The following is a 17,991-nucleotide window of genomic DNA, read 5'->3' as shown; positions in this document are numbered from 1 at the left end:
CGAGTAGCTTACAGTTGTCCGGCTTATTTAACCCCTAGGACGTCCCCGGGGCTACATGCTAAGTGCACGGGGACTTGCTATAACGTCCTGCTTCTGGCACCGGCTCACGAACGGAGCCGGCACCAGAAGCAGTGGCTGTCAGCTGTCTATCACAGCTGCATTTACTCAGTGTATTTTATATCATTAGTTTACACTGTTAAGAATTATGTTTGAGGATCATTTCAAGCATTTTTCTCAATGATTTGTAAGTGCTTGAAGGTCAAGCCTTGTTAATCGCTGCCCTGCAGGCTGTTATGTTCTCTGATCCTGATATTGGATCGTTTTTGTGATTCAGTCTGACAACTCTAAGCTACCGTTTCCTTACTCTTCTTAACCTGAGCCACATTTGAAAACTATTCCTGGCAAGTTTTATGTTCATCTGTTTTACATCTGCTATCATGTGTTGTCTTGATGATTAGTGTGGTAGTTGAATTGGATTTCCTTTGCCCTTTTTTTGCCCTTAGAATTACCAGGTAGTCTACTTGACTATGAAGTCAGATGTTCTGATATTCCCAGTGCACCACCCACCTTGGTTTCTCTTTTAATTCATGCATTGCTTTCAGCCACTTAACATTTTCAGGGTGTTCTCCTTTAGGATGTTTTCAGCCTTTGGTTAGAGTCTCTGGTCAGAAAATCTTTTGGCAGCTCTGAAAGAGTTGATGACAAGAATAGCTTAGCTTGTAGTGCTTTCCTGACAACTAGGTGACAGGAACATCATCCCTAATTTAAGTCCAGGTAGATAGAACTGCATTAGTTCTTTACATACAATGGATCTGGGAAAGCATTGGAGTTTCCATTATTAACAGATATCAGTAGTATACAGTCATAAGAAGAAGAGAGAACACCCTCTTAGGGCACACACCCATGTAGCCACTGTGCTGCAATGTGTAGATAATCTGCAACAATATCTTGGCATAATACTGTTTAGAAACCAAACCAAACAAGAATTACTTACCCTTGCGCATTGTCCGAATCCGTTGTCTGACGGACCCCCCTCGACCCCCCGATTTTTGTCACGTGCAAGCTGGCACCGATGCGGCAAAATCCGATTATGTGCACCAAAATCCCGGGGCGATTTGGCACAAAACTAAAAAAGTCGTGAAACCTGATGAAAATGCGCTCCGCCGACCCTTAGTAAAAGAGCCCCTATGTGTATGCATGCGGGTGTCATATAACTAGAACTGACGTTAGAATCTAAAGCCCTTGGCACACAAACATATGCTGAACCCGGCCGTGGCCCGGTTGAACATGCAACTGCGCGCAGGTGGGGGAGTAGTGAGTGCTGCTCACTCCTCCTCTCTCCATAGAGAAGGGAGCGACCCGTGCAGCAGTATGGTGAAATATAGGACATGATACGCGGAGAAAGCGTGTTCTCACGGTACTGTGACCAGGTGCCGCATTTGTCAATGGGGACCGATATTCGGACACAAACTGTGGGGCTGGATATTGTTCCCCCACCTGTTTATGTGCAAGTGAAACAATATTACCAGAAGAAGCCTTGCCATCGGTATGTACCAGGCTATGATTGCTCTGGCTCAGTTCTTGATTCAACTATGTCCTAATTATATATATACATAGACATTGAATTAGATTTCTGGATATAGTTCTGTACTGGCGAATTTCTGATATTCCCTTCCTCCTGGTTGCTAAAGAAAGTTCCTTGCTGCTGCAGCAGCACCCCTGAACTGACATCAACCTCATCCACTAGCTTGGATCTTCCAGATCAGGACCAGACCCCATACAACTATTTCCTCTTCACCACCTTCTAATTGTTACCGAATTACAGGCAGTCCCCTACTTAAGAACACCCAACTTACAGATGACCTCTAGTTACAAACGGACCTCGGGTAATTGGTAATTTACTGTACTTTAGCCCTAGACAGGGCCGGCGCTATGGGTAGGCAAAGGTGGCAATTGCCCAGGGCCCCCAGGGAGAAAGGGGAGAATCTCTTCTTTCAAATGAATCTTGAATTTTGTTTCTAGGTACTATGGGTCCAGAGATATTCAGGTTTAAAGTGAGAATATCAGGTGCCATTTTTATATATAAATATCACTTCCGACGGCAGTTTAACAGTTAATATCTCCGTTTTTCTGCATTTTAGAAACACAAATTTAAATTCATATAAAAGAGGAGACTCTCTTCTTTCATAGGAAAAAAGAAGTGAGGTTCTATGTGTCACAGAACCAGAGATACAGCCCCCTGAAGTGTCTCCCCCATCTCCAGATTCTTAGCCATAAGGCTGCAGGGAGCATTAGCTGCACACAGGAGCTGCTGCACCGCACACATAATGGAAATATTCACTTTATATGTTACTAGTACTACATTTTGAGAAGGGATAATATCAACTAATATTCATGTTTTTAACCCTTCTCTATGCAAATCTAAGAACACACTTTGGGCCACATGTATCAATCGTTTTTTTCTGTTGTTTTTGCGCCTTTTCATTCAGGCGCACCATTTTTTGTGACTAAATGTGACTAAATGCTAGCTGCGCAGCAAAAAATAACCAGCTTTCCCTCATTTATCCTAGCAATCCAGATGTTTTGATGCGCCTAATGATATTCATCACTTGGGACTTTTCATTTAGGCGCAAAAACGGGCGCAAAAACACTCCAGCCTGAAGGTGGCGTTATCTGAGAAGAAAGCACTGAGCCCCTTTGCAGAACAGCTCATTTCTAGCAGCAAAGCTCAGCCAGACACTGCAGACACTAGTACAGATCATACAGACATGAGATACTCTGCAGACACTAGTACAGATAATACAGTCATTAGATACTCTGCAGACAGGAGCTGCAGACTCTATTTACAGTTCATCACCTTCTATTTACAAAACATTCTGCAGAATCCTGAGCTCAAAGCAAGAGAGAAGAGAACGTTACAGAATGTTGCACCTAGTACTGACAAGTGTCTGTACAGTATCACCAGTGTCTGAGGGGGATACTGTGCAGAATTCCAGGGGTGCAGCAGGAGACCAGCACTGGGGGATCCCCTCCAGGAGAAGCCCCTGCTGAGGAGGTCACTGGGTGCTGGGTGTCACACACCTGGGTGCTGCTGTGAGTGTTACCTTCATTCTGGGCTGTGGGAGAAGCAGAGAGGAGCTTGTAGCAGGATCACATGTAAGTGCCTGAATCTAACATTGCGCCGAAACTGCGCCAAAATTGCGCCTAAACTGTGTTAAAGTAAAGTGATTAATAAGAGGCAGAAAATATACTTATCACAGATGGTTGTGCTAATTCTGTAAAAGCTTGTGATAATTCTGGAAAACAGTGCACCAGAATTTAGGCACAACTACTACACCTATGCGCACAAAAGTGATAAATGTGGCCCATTCTCTCTTATTCCCTTTTATTTTGTGATAGTTATTTTTTGTTGGGAAAATTGACTGATACGATGAACATTCGATCCTCTTCGCCTAATGTGACTACACCGTGACCAGAACATGTCCATAAAGTTATATGTAACACCAAAAACACACACATGTCCTGGTATAAAGTTTTTATTTCCCATCATCCTCCATTATTTACACCTATGTTATGACATTCTCACTCTCATTCTTATGAAGCGGGGAGGGTTCTGTTATTGTGATAATACAATGGCGACATCTAAACGTGACTTTTATTATCTCATTAGCTTGGTTTATGGATATATAGTTATTTATTTGGGTTACCATTGTGTAAGGAACAGACAATGATAGATCTGTGGGAATTTTCTGCAGTTCCCTTTGCTGCATATTTTGGTGAATATATTGGTGTGGGGTCTGTATGATCTCCTCACATCTTACTTTCTTAGGAAAGTAGATTTTCTTTATATAAGTATTCTGGATTTGTACATATTTTAGAGGAAATTTTGAATGTTAATTGCCAAATGCATCGCCTGGTTGTCTGCTTTCAAAATTCTATAGGTTTTATGTCGCCTTTACTTTTTATTCTGTTTTATTGATATATTTTGCAGGTTGTGACTGTCTAAAAATGTCTAGCTGAAAAGCAGATATCTAGTTATTACAGTTTTAGTGATATTATGTGGATTTATTCATGTGAACATATCAATAGGGCACATTTGTGAACTCTACAAATGTCCATGTATTACATTTAGGAGATGTGAAGGTAAATATTTTCTGTTTGGATCAAATTTTTTGCCATCAAAGTCAAATTTTAAGTATTTTTAATAAAATGTTTCAATTTGAATCAAAATTGCATGAAGGCGCCTATGTCTATAAAATCTTTGATGCAATTTTGAAAATGGGGCAAGTGTCTACTTTCAGAAAATATCGGTCCCCCTCCCCAAATTTTTTGGAGTGTGGGAGGAAACCAGAGGACCCGGAGGAAACCCACGCAGACACAGAGAGAACATACAAAATCTTTGCAGATGTTGACCAGCGCTGCAAGGCTGTAGTGCCAATCACGGAGCCACCATGCTGCCCATAAATCTCCCTATCATCTATCTATCTCCTATAAAATTCTCCCATATTACAGTTTGTTTTACCATACTAAAGGGAGCCTCTTACTGACTGTGACTGGTCATAAAATAGTTTTATTTTGGGGCCCCACTTTTAGTTTTGCCCAGGGCCCCACTTTGTCTAGAACCGGCCCTGGCCCTAGACTACAATAAACAGCTAGAACAGTTATCACAGATGTTTGCAATTAAGCTTTATTGTTAATCCTGGTTCTTATGACATTCCAACAGTTTTAAAATCCAGTTGTCACAGAGACCAAAAAAAAAAATTGTTTCAATGAAATAAAATATACAGTTCCAACTTACATACAAATTCAACTTAAGAACAAACCTATGGACCCTATCCTATGGAACCTGGGGACTGCCTGTAGTTGTTTTCTCATTCCGAGCCTCCATACACCCAGATACCCCAGCGAGTCTCTGCTCAAAGAGCAGAAATCTTCTCTCAGTCAGTAGCATGCAATCTCTTAACTAGCTCATTAAGAACCAGAATCTGGTCTTCTAGTAGGGCAATTTTTACACATCCCACACAGCAGCTGGTTAAGATTGCATGGCACAGAATGTACACTGCATTGGCACTAACGTTGTCCAATGCAACTATCAGGAAATTTGTATTTCTAATACAAGTTAAAATTTTGTTATCCCAGCCCAAATAGCCAAATGTCACCCTTCCTCTTCCCTCCTCTGGTTCTGTCATAATTGTGGTGTTTGGAACCATATACATGTATAGTCGGAATACTGTCCTTGGTCAAACCAGCACATAGATTTGTGTCTTCTTTATTCCTGGCAGTGAAAATGGTAATTGCTATGACAATTATCTAGGTTAAGATTAACAATATACTACACTTTGTGGTGAATGGCAAAGAGGACTTGCTTCTCAAAAGCATGGGTGGATTATATCTAGATGATTTTCCAGGCCTCCATAGAGGGAAAGAAAATATGTATAGATATATATAGGCATATTTTGTCTGTACCTACTTAGCGATACATCGTTTATACTAATTTTTTTCTATGTATTTTGTTGGTATAATACCTCAGGAAATTAATTCCAAAATGTGAGGCTACGCTGTTATTCCATGACTTATATAATTCCCTAAAATGTTTTGAAAACAAAAGGGTGCCTTCCATCCATATTTACATCTCTGATTTTGGCATGAAGTAGCCAACAAGCCAATATAGATGTGATAGCCACGTGCTTTCTCATTCCATGTTATAGAATTTATGGTTATTCCGGGAAAGAAGATTGCTACTCTATGAGCTAGTCACAAGTCCATATGACATGTGCAGCATCCTCCACCAGGGCCTGACCTTTCTTCGGTGGTTGCAGACAGCTGGGGCCCAGAATACTGGAGTGGCTGGCTGGTGTGGCCTTAGGCACATAATGCCTAAAATATCTAATTATCTAAACTGAAAGTAACTATTTTGGGTTGTAATACTAACATTCACCATATCTAAGCTTTGTGTTTGCATCATTTTATAAATGTCCTTTTGTTTTATTACAATTCTGTATAGTCCTGTTAATAACCCCCCCCCCCCCCCACAGATCACCTTGATCAATTAACTTCACCCCTCATACTATTTAAAATGGCATGTAGGAAGTTTGTAAACCCTTTAAGTATTACAGAATCTCAAACAAAATGAAGGTTTAATTTAAAATGTGCTTATTTCAGAATTAATATGTTCGTACGTTTGGTCCTAAGGCTGGAGCCTTTGGATATCATTTCAAAACACAACCAAAATCCCATGTGTCGATGCAGCCTCAGGTTCCACAAACCCCTTATCAGGCCTGGCGCCAGCACCTGGCCTACCCGGGCAAGTGCTTGGGACCCCGGGGTACTGGAGGGGCCCACTCGGGCCCCTGGATCAATTGTACCAGTGTCGCTTTAAGACACCGGTACAAATTATCCCCTTCCGGCTGGTGTTGTTTTCTGCCTCTATTCCGCAGCATAGAAGCAGAATCCGAAACTCCCCTGTCCTCGTTCCCCCAAAGTGGCGCTCCCCACTGTATGCGACGGCCTACGCGTACAGTGGGCGCATGCCGAAGTAAGATGGCGGCTGTTCCTGCACTGCTTCAGGGGAATGAGGAAAAGTGTTTTTTTTCTTTCCCGGAGGGGAGGCAGTGTAGCTTGAGGGGGGAGGGATACAGTGTGTCTACAGGGGGGGTCAGTGAAGGGGGAGGGGGCAGTGTGTCTACAGGGGGAGGGGGGGTAGTGTGTCTGCAGGCGGGTGGGTAGGCAGTGTAGCTGGAGGGGGGGCAGTATAGCTGGAGGAGGGTACAGTGTCTGTACAGGGGCTGGGGGACAGTGTAGCTGGAGTGGGGGGATACAGTGTGGTTACAGGGTGAGGGGGGCAGTGTAGCTGGAGGAAGGATACAGTGTGTCTACAGGGGGAGGGGGGCATTGAGGCTACGCAGGGTAGGGGCGGCAGTAAGGCCACTGGAGGGCGGGCCACTTAGGCTCTATCGCCCAGGGGCCAACCAAAACCTGGAGCCATCCCTGCCCCTTATCCCAGGGAATTACTCAATTTTGTAAACTTTAAAAATTTTCTGTGTACAGAGCTGTATAATGTTTTCTGCATTACAAATTGTACTTCCAATTTCATATCCCAATGTTGTGAACTGGGAAGTAGAAATAAAATGCAAAATGGGGTAAAATTGACTAGAAACTGCATCTGCCTCATTTTCTGGTGAGCTCTGTTTTTACGTCTTTCACTGTGCATTCCACATGACATCTCTAATGAATTTTTTAGGTGTCAATAGATTTAAATAAATTAAAACCTTTTATACTAAATTTATTTTTTGTTTTGCCATATTCTGACACCAATAACTTTTTCATACTTTGATTTTCAGAGTTGTGAAAGGAGTCCTTTTTTACAGGATGAGCTAACATTTTCATTTCTACCATTTTGGGGACTGTGTGACCTTTTGATCAGTTTTTGTTAACTTTTATTTGTTGCAAAAACGTGGTAAATTGGACATTTGGGTGCATTTTTGCTTTAGGGGTTTTACCGGCGGGAATAATTGTGTTTATAATTATATATATATATATATATATATATATATATATATATATATATATATATATATATATATATAAATTTTTTATTTTTTTTATTTTTTTTTATTAATATATTGTTTTATGTGTTGGGGGCTTTTGGGACATTTTATTGAATTTTATGGGTTTTTTTTGCTTTTTTTTTTTAACTTTTTCTTTATTTCTACTGTAATGGTTCATAAGCAAGTGATCAACTGATCACTTTTTCTTACTGAGTGCAGGATTTAAGATTCAAATTGTGTTGCAAGACAATGCACTTACATGCACCAGGAATAACATGGTGAGCTCCGGCGGACCTGAGTGGGGAAGGGACACGTGCAAGATATTGGGCCCACAAGTGCAATTCCCGGCGGACAATGCACTTTCAGGGAACTCCGCGGAGGGGTTAGTAAATGTGCCCCATTATGATGTGTATGAGACTAATGAGACTTATTCCCCAGCTACTGGATGGTGAGATTTAGTTGTCCAGTCACTCCAGAATTGTTTGGGCTGAAGAAACATAGTGGGTCCACAGAAGTGACACATCCAATATGGCTAGTGTTTGGAAATCTCAGTGGATGGGAATTATACACACAGATATAGTAGATAAGAGAAACAACTAGTTTAGTTGTCATTATTGTGGTAAATGAGCAGGACAATTTGTTAGATTATCAACTCAGAGATCACTGCAGGACAAGCTGAAACTGAGGATTCATAAGAGTTGTAGTCAGCCAACCGTAGACGGCCCATAAAATTTAGTGTACAGGCGGTCCCCTACTTAAGCACACTCGACTTACATACGACACCTAGTTACAAACGGACCTCTGGATGTTGGTAATTTACTGTACTTTAGTCCTAGGCTACAATGATCAGCTGTAACAGCTATCACAGGCGTCTGTAATGAAGCTTTATTGTTAATCCTGATTCTTATGACAACCCAACATTTTTAAAATCCAATTGTCACAGAGACCAAAAAAGATCTTTCTGGGATTACAATGATAAAATATACAGTTCCGACTTGCATACAAATTTAACTTAAGAACAAACCTACAGACCCTATCTTGTATGTAACCCGGGGACTGCCTTTATATTAAAAGCAAACTATTTAACCACCATGTTGTGATTAATAACATTTTGTTTTGCTGTATTAATTTATTCAGAACATTACAAGTTTTTGTATCAGAGGTTCATATTCCCCCAATATCCCTTTAATCATTCTTACACGTAACTCCTCCTGTCTGTGTAATCCCATAAGCTACAAGAAAGTATACAAACACTGAAATTCCAAGATGCATATACGTATGTGTGCAGTGATCAATTAGCTTGAATCTATGGAAAGTATCTTTTATGCAAAACAGAAGAGAGCAGTTCACAGCACAGGTCCCACAGTACCTCAAAGTTAAAATATATTGAAAGATAGTTTCTGCTGCAACATTGATATCATCAAAAAAATGGCAACACTTTACTTCAATTTTATATTAGCTTTGGATTTAGAAACACTGGTATAAAGGTAAAGTGTTTTTGATTATATCAAAATTTTCATCATTTATCAATATAGCAGCTGAAACTATCTTTCTATACAATATATGGGCTGCTGTATATAAGTTTACAGCTGGTGATTAGTTCTAGTAGCAGCATTATTTATTAATTATTTATTTATTCGGATCCTTTATAAATAGGGGTTGGACCATTGTACAAGCTTTTATTCCTCCTGTGTCACAACTTCGTCCTCGTGGATTGTAACCTCTAACATGTAGGGCCCTCACTACTATTATTTCATCTGACCATGTTACAGGCAGTCCCCGGTTACGTACAAGATGGGGTCTGGAGGTTTGTTCTTAAGTTGCATTTGTATGTAAGTCGAAACTGTATACAGGCGGTCCCCTACTTAAGGACACCCGACTTACAGACAACCCATAGTTACAGACGGACCCCTCTGCCCACTGTGACCTCTGGTGAAGCTCTCTGGATGCTTTACTATAGCCCCAGACTGCAATGATCAGCTGTAAGATGTCTGTAATGAAGCTTTATTGATAATCCTTGGTCCAATTACAGCAAAAATTTTGAAACTCCAATTGTCACTGGGACAAAAGAAAAAGAATTGCCTAGAGCTTCAATTAAAAAATATACAGTTTCGACTTACATACAAATTCAACTTAAGAACAAACCTCCGGACCCTATCTTGTATGTAACCCGGGGACTGCCTGTATTTTATAATTGTGGATCCACACAAAAAAAAATTTGGCCCCAGTGACAATTGGAGTTTAAACATTTTTTGCTGTAATGGGACCAAGGATTATCAATAAAGCTTCATTACAGACACCTTACAGCTGATTATTGCACCCTGGGACTGTAGTAAAGCATTCAGAAAGCTTCACCAGAGGTTAGAGGGGTCTGTCTGTAACTATGGGTTGTCTGTAAGTCAGGTGTCCGTAAGTAGGGGACTGTCTGTATTAATATGTAGTACCTTGTTTTGTTTGTTGCCCATGATCTGTAAAGCGTCATGTCTACTTTATTTTCCATTCTTCATATATCAGCTGCTGTTTGTCCATTCTCTGTTTTTCAACTACTGAGAACATTTGATCTGTGGAGGTGCTTGGTAATGAATCCCAACATTCTGATAGAATATCCCATCAGGTCAGCAATATTTTTTCACAAAAAGAGGGTTTACTCAACTGATGGTCAATATATGTTTACAATAATTTATATGACTTGATGCGGCGCATCTGGATTACGTTTAACCCTTTCAGGACCTGGCCCTTTTTTGTTTTTTCATTTTCATTATTTACTCCCCATGATCAAAAATCCATAACTTTTTTATTTTTCCATGTACAGAGCTGTGTGACGGCTTATTTTCTGCGTAACAAATTGCACTTCATAGAGATGGTATTGAATATTCCATGCCGTGTACTAGGAAGCGGGAAAAAAATTCCAAATGCAGTGAAATTGGTAAAAAAACGCATTTATGCCGTCTTCTTGTGGCCTTGGATCTTACGGATTTCACTGTGTGCCCCAAATGACATGTCTACTTTATTCTTTGGGTCTGTGCAATTACGGGGATACCAAATTTGTATAGGTTTTATAATGTTTTCATACATTTAAAAAAATTAAAACCTCCTGTACAAAAATTATTTGGGGGATTTTGCCATCTTCTGGCGCTAATAACTTTTTTATACTTTGGTGTACGGAGCTGTGGATGGTGTCGTTTTTTGCGGATTTTGATGACGTTTACAATGTTATCAATTTTAGGACTGTTCGACCTTGTGATCACTTTTTATAGAATTTAAAAAAATTTTTAAATGACAAAAAAAGTGCCATTTTCGACTTTGGGCGCGATTTTCCGTTACGGGATTAAACGCAGTGAAAAACCATTATCATTTTTTGATAGATCGGGCATTTTCGGACGCGGCGATACCTAATGTGTTTATGATTTTTACTGTTTATTTATATCAGTTCTAGGGAAAAGGGGGTGATTTGAGTTTTTAGGGTTTTTTATTATATATATATTTTTTTAACTTTTTTTTATTTTTAGTGCTAGCACCAATCGCGGGTGTTACCGGTAAGCCTTTGCTGCAATATGCAGCAAAGACTTACCAGCTATGGAGAGGGCTCAGCGCGTGAGCCAGAGGGGCCAGAGGGGGCACTCAGAGCCCTCTATATGGGCACTCTGGACATCACCTCAGGGCAGGGGTCGCCAGACAGGACTCAAGGCCTCTTGAAGTCCCAGGTAGCCGAGGACCCTAGAAGGAAGCTTCAATGATAATCCAAACTTATCCTCCTTTATACTGTATTGGTGTCCTCAGGTGCCTATACAATTTAAACCTGTGATAGAGCAGGTAGTAATAAGTTACTGATTCAATTGTCACATTGGCACTTAGCGAAAAATATGTGGGTTTTGGTTGTAGTTTGGGCACTCAGTGTCTTAAAGGTTTGCCATCACTGTACTAGAGTAATATCAACTAGAGGGCTTCTCAGATATTTCATGACGGGCAGCTCAAAACATTTGAACAATTGAAGAAAGAGTTTGATTTGGATAATAGATCTTTTTACCAATAACCAGTAGTATTTTAATGACGCACATTGCCAACCGACAGGAAACGTCAGGGATGATATCATTTTTGTACTCATGGTTACTAGGTAAGCAATTAGACAGTTTTCAATTCCCATCTAAACCAAAGTGGGAGGATGAACTGGGCTAAATAAGCGATGAGCAATGGAATGATGTATTAGATATGGTACCAAAGTTATCACCCAGTGAAAGCCAGAGGCTGGGTCAGCTATTTCTCATTTATAGAGTGTATAGGACCCCTGAGTTGTTGCATAGGTTTGATCTTTGCCCCACCTCTGAATGTCCTCGTTGCCAACAGAACAATGCAAATCTGTTACATATGTTATGGGCAAATCTGTTACATATGTTATTGGAAGGAGGTGATGCGTCTACTATCCAGGATTTTCCAGGTTTCTCTGGGGGCCCAGCCCCGACTATGTGTACTAGGCATAATGCCTGAGATGGAAGTGAATAATTCTGTAGGTTTGGGCATTCAGAGAGCTCTATACCAGGCGCGAAGGAAATCCTCTCACATTGGATAAGAACCTCGCCTCCCACTATGAGAGAATATAAAAACCGTATGAATAACATTATCAGATTAGAATATGGAATATATTTAAAGAGGAAAATTACCAAAAAATTTGAGGCAATCTGGGGATGTTGGCTAGCAACACCGGGGTTACCATCAGGGGCACTTCTCTCCATCAGACAAAAGCTGACACAGCTTAATGGGTAAATAGTTGCATCTCTATGGTTTGCTAAAAGCTCTATGGGAGAAACTAATTACTGTGTTCTAGGATACAGAAGGGGAGCCTATTGTTTATACAGATAAGTCACTAAATATACAGAGGCGTCAGACCGGGAATAGTTGGGGGGGGGGTTAGGCGGGGTATGTGATTTCTCCTGTAATCAATATGAATACCGGCTGCATCTGGAAAATAAGATATGGAATCCGTCTGCGTCCGGGAAATGGATGTTACATGGCATACTCCAGTTGGGGTTTTTTTTTCTCTTTATTATTTTCTGTGCCTTTAACTCAAAATGCTAAAAAATGTAAGGCTTTGTTTTTTCTCTGCCTTAATAAAAAAAGTTCTGATTTACAATAAGTTATAAGAAAGATCATTTTTTGACATTTACTAATTGCATAGGTTTGGTAAACATAAGTCTCTGTTTTTCAATTACTAGGTTCAAGCCAGGGAGACCGTTGTTAGAGCACTTGAAGAGTATGACCTTGGTAAATCCGAGAAGTGTGTTCGGATTAATTCTGTGTCCAGCGGTCTTGCAGAAGAGGATCTGGAAGTCATCCTGCAGTCTAAAGTCCTGCCTTCCTGTCTGATGGTGCCTAAAGTTGAATCCTCTGAAGAAGTGAAATGGGTGAGTCTTTTAAAGGACATCTACCACCAGGATCTAGGATTGTAAACCAAGCACACTGACATACTGGTGTTTTTGCTCCCTTTTGCTGGATCCACTTTTCTTTAAGCTTCCTTACCCTTGTTTTTAAGAAAAAAAAGGGTCTAGAAATTATGCAAATTAACCAGAGGGGCTTCCTGCTTTATTAAACACTTATGTACTCTGGAGCCCCCTCAGACTCATTTACATAATTTTAGAGGCCCTTTTTTGGTAAAATATCAGAACATAAGAAAAGCTTAAAGAAGAGCAGATCCTGCCAGAGAGGGCACACAACGGTATGTCAGCGTGCTTGATTTACAATCCTTTATCCTGGTGGTAGATGTCCTTTAAGCATGTTTACAGATTGCATGAAAAGCTAGGAAAGTCATTTTGTTTTCGCAAAGGTCAAACATTAGTACCATGCCATTTTTTTCATGTAGCTGTGTAATGGAAGAATGTTTTAGCTCACAAACATTACTTTTCCTTTACCTTTGTTTGTTGATTACAATTATTTTTATTCATTTTGTATTCACTTTTAGTCCAGTTGACACATCCCTTTTATTCTTTGGTGTAATACTATACCAAATACCACATTTAATAGTTTTTGTTATATTTTAAAGGACACCTGCAGCGTAACACCTTCCAGATCATGTTCCTTTCAATGTGGCATTGGTCAAAAAAACAAACTTTAAAATGGTGCAAATTGGTTGCATAAAATGACAGAGACAAGGATTTTTGAAGTCAAGCACTCCCTGCCTCAGAACATCTCTTCTGCTGTGATTGACATATATAACCAGACTTCAAGAGAGCCAACTATGATGTCCCTGCATACAGTTACACTGGATGGGTGAGGTCTGAGGTGGGGAGAGGATGACTTAAATGCTAATCTGTGACCATTAACCCCTTAATGCTGAGGGCCTTCTTTGGTTTTTGCATTTTCATTTTTCACTCCCCACCTTCAAAAATCTATAACGTTTTTTAATTTTTCCATGTAAAGAGCTGTGTGAGCTGTTTTGTGCGTAACAAATTGCACTTCATAGTGATGGTACTTATTCTTCCATGCCGTGTACTGGGAAGCAGGGAAAGAAATTCCAATTGCAGTGAAATTGGTGAAAAACGTATTTGCAACGTTTTCTTGTGGGCTTGGATTTTACGTCTTTCACGGTGGGCCCCAAATGACATGTGCACTTTATTCTTTAGGTTGGTACAATCAAGAGGATACCACATCTGTATAGGTATACACTTACAAGAATTAAAACCTTCTGTACAACAAAAAAATATTTTGCCACCCTCTGGCGCTAATAACTTTTCATACTGTGGCGTACGGAGCTGTGGGTGGTGTCATTTTTTGCGACTTTTAATGACATTTTCAATGCATCTATTTTTAGGACTGTCAAAGGCCAACCCCACGACCACCCTAAAGGGCTTAAAGAAATAGGGAAAAAAAAGGAAACAAAAAAATATTAATAATGATAACAAAAATCCTTATACCATCCTCTTTCTCTAGAATGCATATGCAAATTTCACTCCATGCAGTAATAGTACATCTAAACTGAACTGTTATCCCTGCTCTGTTGGCACCCCCTTTCTGCATCAGCTTAGGCTGACAGTTCTAATACCCTGCAATACATCAGTATTGCAGGATATTATAATGAACAAGCAATCAAATGAGTGCTTGTTCATGTCCCATAGTTGGACAAGTAAAAAAGCAAAAAAAAATGTAAATACATCAATTAATAAAAAAAAAGCACCCAAAGCCCCATTACATATAAAACATATAAAACAAAAAATTTTGAAAATCACCATACAAACCCCACATAGAATAAATAAAATATGTTATTTAGGGTATTTGGTGTATACCAGAAAGAAAGTAAAAAATCTATAAAAATTGATGTTTTTTTTTCTACAACCCCCCCAAAAAGTTAATAAATTTTCATCAATATGGCATAACCACCCCAAAATGACATCACTGAAAAATTCCTCTCATCCCGCAAAAAAATAAGGTCTCGCATGGCAACATCAATGGAAAAACAAATATTTTATAGCTCACAACAATTCCCCTCTAATAAACCAGTAAATTCTATAAAGCAAAACTGACTAATGCAAGGCCCTCCTTCTCTTCTGTGCCCTGTGCAACATCCCTTCCAATGTGCAGGCAGAGGAGTGTTTGTGAATAAGCCCCCTTGTTTGTGTTTCACCAGTAGGTGAGCCTGCACAACTCACTTCAGGGATTATACAGCTATCTAGAGGTAATTAGCAGCAGTAGATTCTGCCTGGACTGGCAAGGGTAAAGACTATTTAATGTTTGTTATCCAATGATGTTCCAATCTGTAAGCTGGAGTATGATTGGAGAGTGAGCAACCACCTGACCAGGGTTTAACAAAACCCCTGGACAGGAAGGGGCTAGGTCTCTATTACCAGCCACCTCTTACCAAAGAGGTCAGCTCCTGGAACCTAGGACTCTTACCAGAGACATCTCTTTAGGCCCAGTTCTCACCACATGAGCTCTTAGGCCTCAGCTCTTAACATAGAGCACAGACTGTCAGTGACCAGAGAGATAGTGTGACACACCTCCAATGCAACCAGAGCCACACCCAGGACAAAGCTGCAGCTTCCATACCTGGACACCTCATACCTGATGTATCAAGATAACTATCCCATGTGGTGAATGAAATGTAGTGTTCACCATTTGTTTACCATTTTGTCAATCATTAAATTTAGAATAAAGTGTAATCAAAAGGCGATACAGGTCCAAGAATAGTATGAATGAAAACATCTGGTCATCCCACAAAAAATTATACCTTACACTACTCTATACACTGAAATATTAAAATGTTATGGCTATTAGATTATGGTGATACAGAGAAATATTCTTTAGAAAAATAGCATTTTTTTAAAGAACTAAAACATAATAAAATCAGTCTACATTTTATATCTTTGTGATATTTACCCAAAGAATAAAGTAAAAAATGCAATAATAAAGCCTGTATGGATAAATTGTGAAACCGTCTTCTGTACTGCATTTAGAGTTAATTTCCAACTACCCTGTACATTGCATAGAATATTAAGGGCATGAATGATTATGAGAGAGGAATAAAATAATAAGCTTTATTCATTAGAAGAGACAAACAAGAGGGAACATGATTTAATATTTTATATACATGGTCCATACAAGAATTATGGTCAAAAAGCTGTTCCATGTTGAATCACCTCAAAAGACAAGGGCCATTCTTTCCATCTGGAGGAAAAAAAAAGGTTAAATCTCCAGAGAGGAGACTTATGTAATATAAGAACTGTGAATTTGTGGAATAGCCTGCCACAGGAGTTGCTTACAGCAGGGACCGCAGAATGCATCCAAAAAAGACCTAGATGCCTTCTTACAGCAAAATCACATTGATGGTTATATGATTGTATAGAATTCTGACCCCCTACATTCCTTCCCCCTCAGCCCTGTCCCTTACCTTCCTTAGGAAAGCATGATGGACATGTGTCTATTTTCAACTCTATTTACTATATAACGATGTAGCCTACTAATGTCCAAGCACTTTTTGCGTTTTATTTCAACCTCACATTCTGAAAGGCATACATTTTTAAATGTCTTAAAGCACCAAGTAACCAGGGGGCACTTTGATGAATCGTGCTCCCAGACAAATTTTTCTGAATAACAGCCAAAAGAAGAAGGGCATCTGTGCAATGTACCCACATATTTCTTTATGCGGTTAGCAGCTTTAGAAATTCTGGCTGTGGTTAGTAAATATAATAACTAGGTGTACAGCCCCTTCATGAAGTTATCTCCTTTCCTATACAGCAGGTTAATCAACCAACATTTTTAAGATTATATATAAGTATAGACATATTCTGCTGAAGAAAGTTCTCTCAAGACTTGTTGTGCTCTTCAAGTCTTCAAAAGATGTAGGAATTGTGTGAGGTATCTGGGAACTTGGACTATAGACAATGTAGACTCTCTGGATTTATTATTGTATGAGAATTCATCACAGTGAAGAAGATGCATCCAGCAATCTTGTTAATTGGAAATACATTTTTTACCTATCTCTTCTGTCTGGCCATTGGATTGTGCAATATAGGCAGAGGAGAAATTGAATCAAACAGACTGCAGAATTTAGATACTTATGGATTGAGTAAGGTGTGCATAAGGAATGTAGTATGAAGAAAAGGTATGAAGAGAATGGCAAGATGAAAGGCAGATGGAAGTCCACAGATGGATAAAGTGGGCCATCTTAAAAAGTCAATCCACACTCATATGACTGTATGGCCAGCAAATGGAGGGAAATCTGTCACAAAATGTAATGCTATGCAATGTCATGGATGATTTAGCATAGGTGGAGGCATAAGAAGACCAGCTCATTCTGCTGTGAAAGACTGATTCTTAGTTTCAACAAAATTTTATTGAAGGAAAACAGAATGGAGCCTTACAATAGGTGGAAACACATACCCCATGCAGGGAGAATTCACAGGATTTGGTATGATACATAGCCAACTACTGTATCTATCGAAAAAAGAGAAAAAACGGATGGGGCGGTCACAGGGGGATTGGAAACCTAGAAATGGGACTAGTACAAGATCAGTATAGTTTTAGATATGTGAGATTACTAAATGTTATTAGGGGGATAGAGCTAGAGACCTCTCAAGGGTTGGTGAACCTTGTGCTGTGATCCATGTGTTCTAAATGCCTTTGTGAAAGTGTGACTTATAGAGCACGTTCACATCTTTTTCCTCCAAACAGTAAGTCTAGCAAACATAAATGTCCTGCACCGCTACTGGCTCTGTATGAAGTAGGCAAGTAGAGATCACTAAAACATAGGTTGTCCTTCACATGAGCAAACTCACGTTGAAAGGAGTGGCCAAGTAAATAAAAGCATCCAGAGTGGTAAATTTTTTATTTCAACCTTATAGACCACCCTAGAATGATATTACAAATGTGTCATTATGCCAGGATAACTTTGAGGCTAATTTACTAAACTGAATGGCATATAGTCCCATTGTTAATAAACTTGCCACATTCGGGGAAG

General features: G+C 39.7%; 1 protein-coding gene across 1 annotated transcript in view; it reads left to right on the top strand.

The window, feature by feature from the left end:
• Positions 1–17,991, top strand: part of CLYBL (citramalyl-CoA lyase) — a 230,676-nt gene that overhangs the window by 161,270 nt on the left and 51,415 nt on the right. The window contains 1 exon segment of the mRNA XM_072135513.1: positions 12,758–12,946. Within this exon segment, the coding sequence (XP_071991614.1) occupies positions 12,758–12,946 (189 nt within the window).

The sequence above is a fragment of the Engystomops pustulosus genome, chromosome 2, assembly GCF_040894005.1.
Source record: "Engystomops pustulosus chromosome 2, aEngPut4.maternal, whole genome shotgun sequence".
Taxonomy (NCBI): Eukaryota; Metazoa; Chordata; class Amphibia; order Anura; family Leptodactylidae; genus Engystomops; species Engystomops pustulosus.
This window is presented reverse-complemented; position numbering and strand designations above follow the sequence as displayed.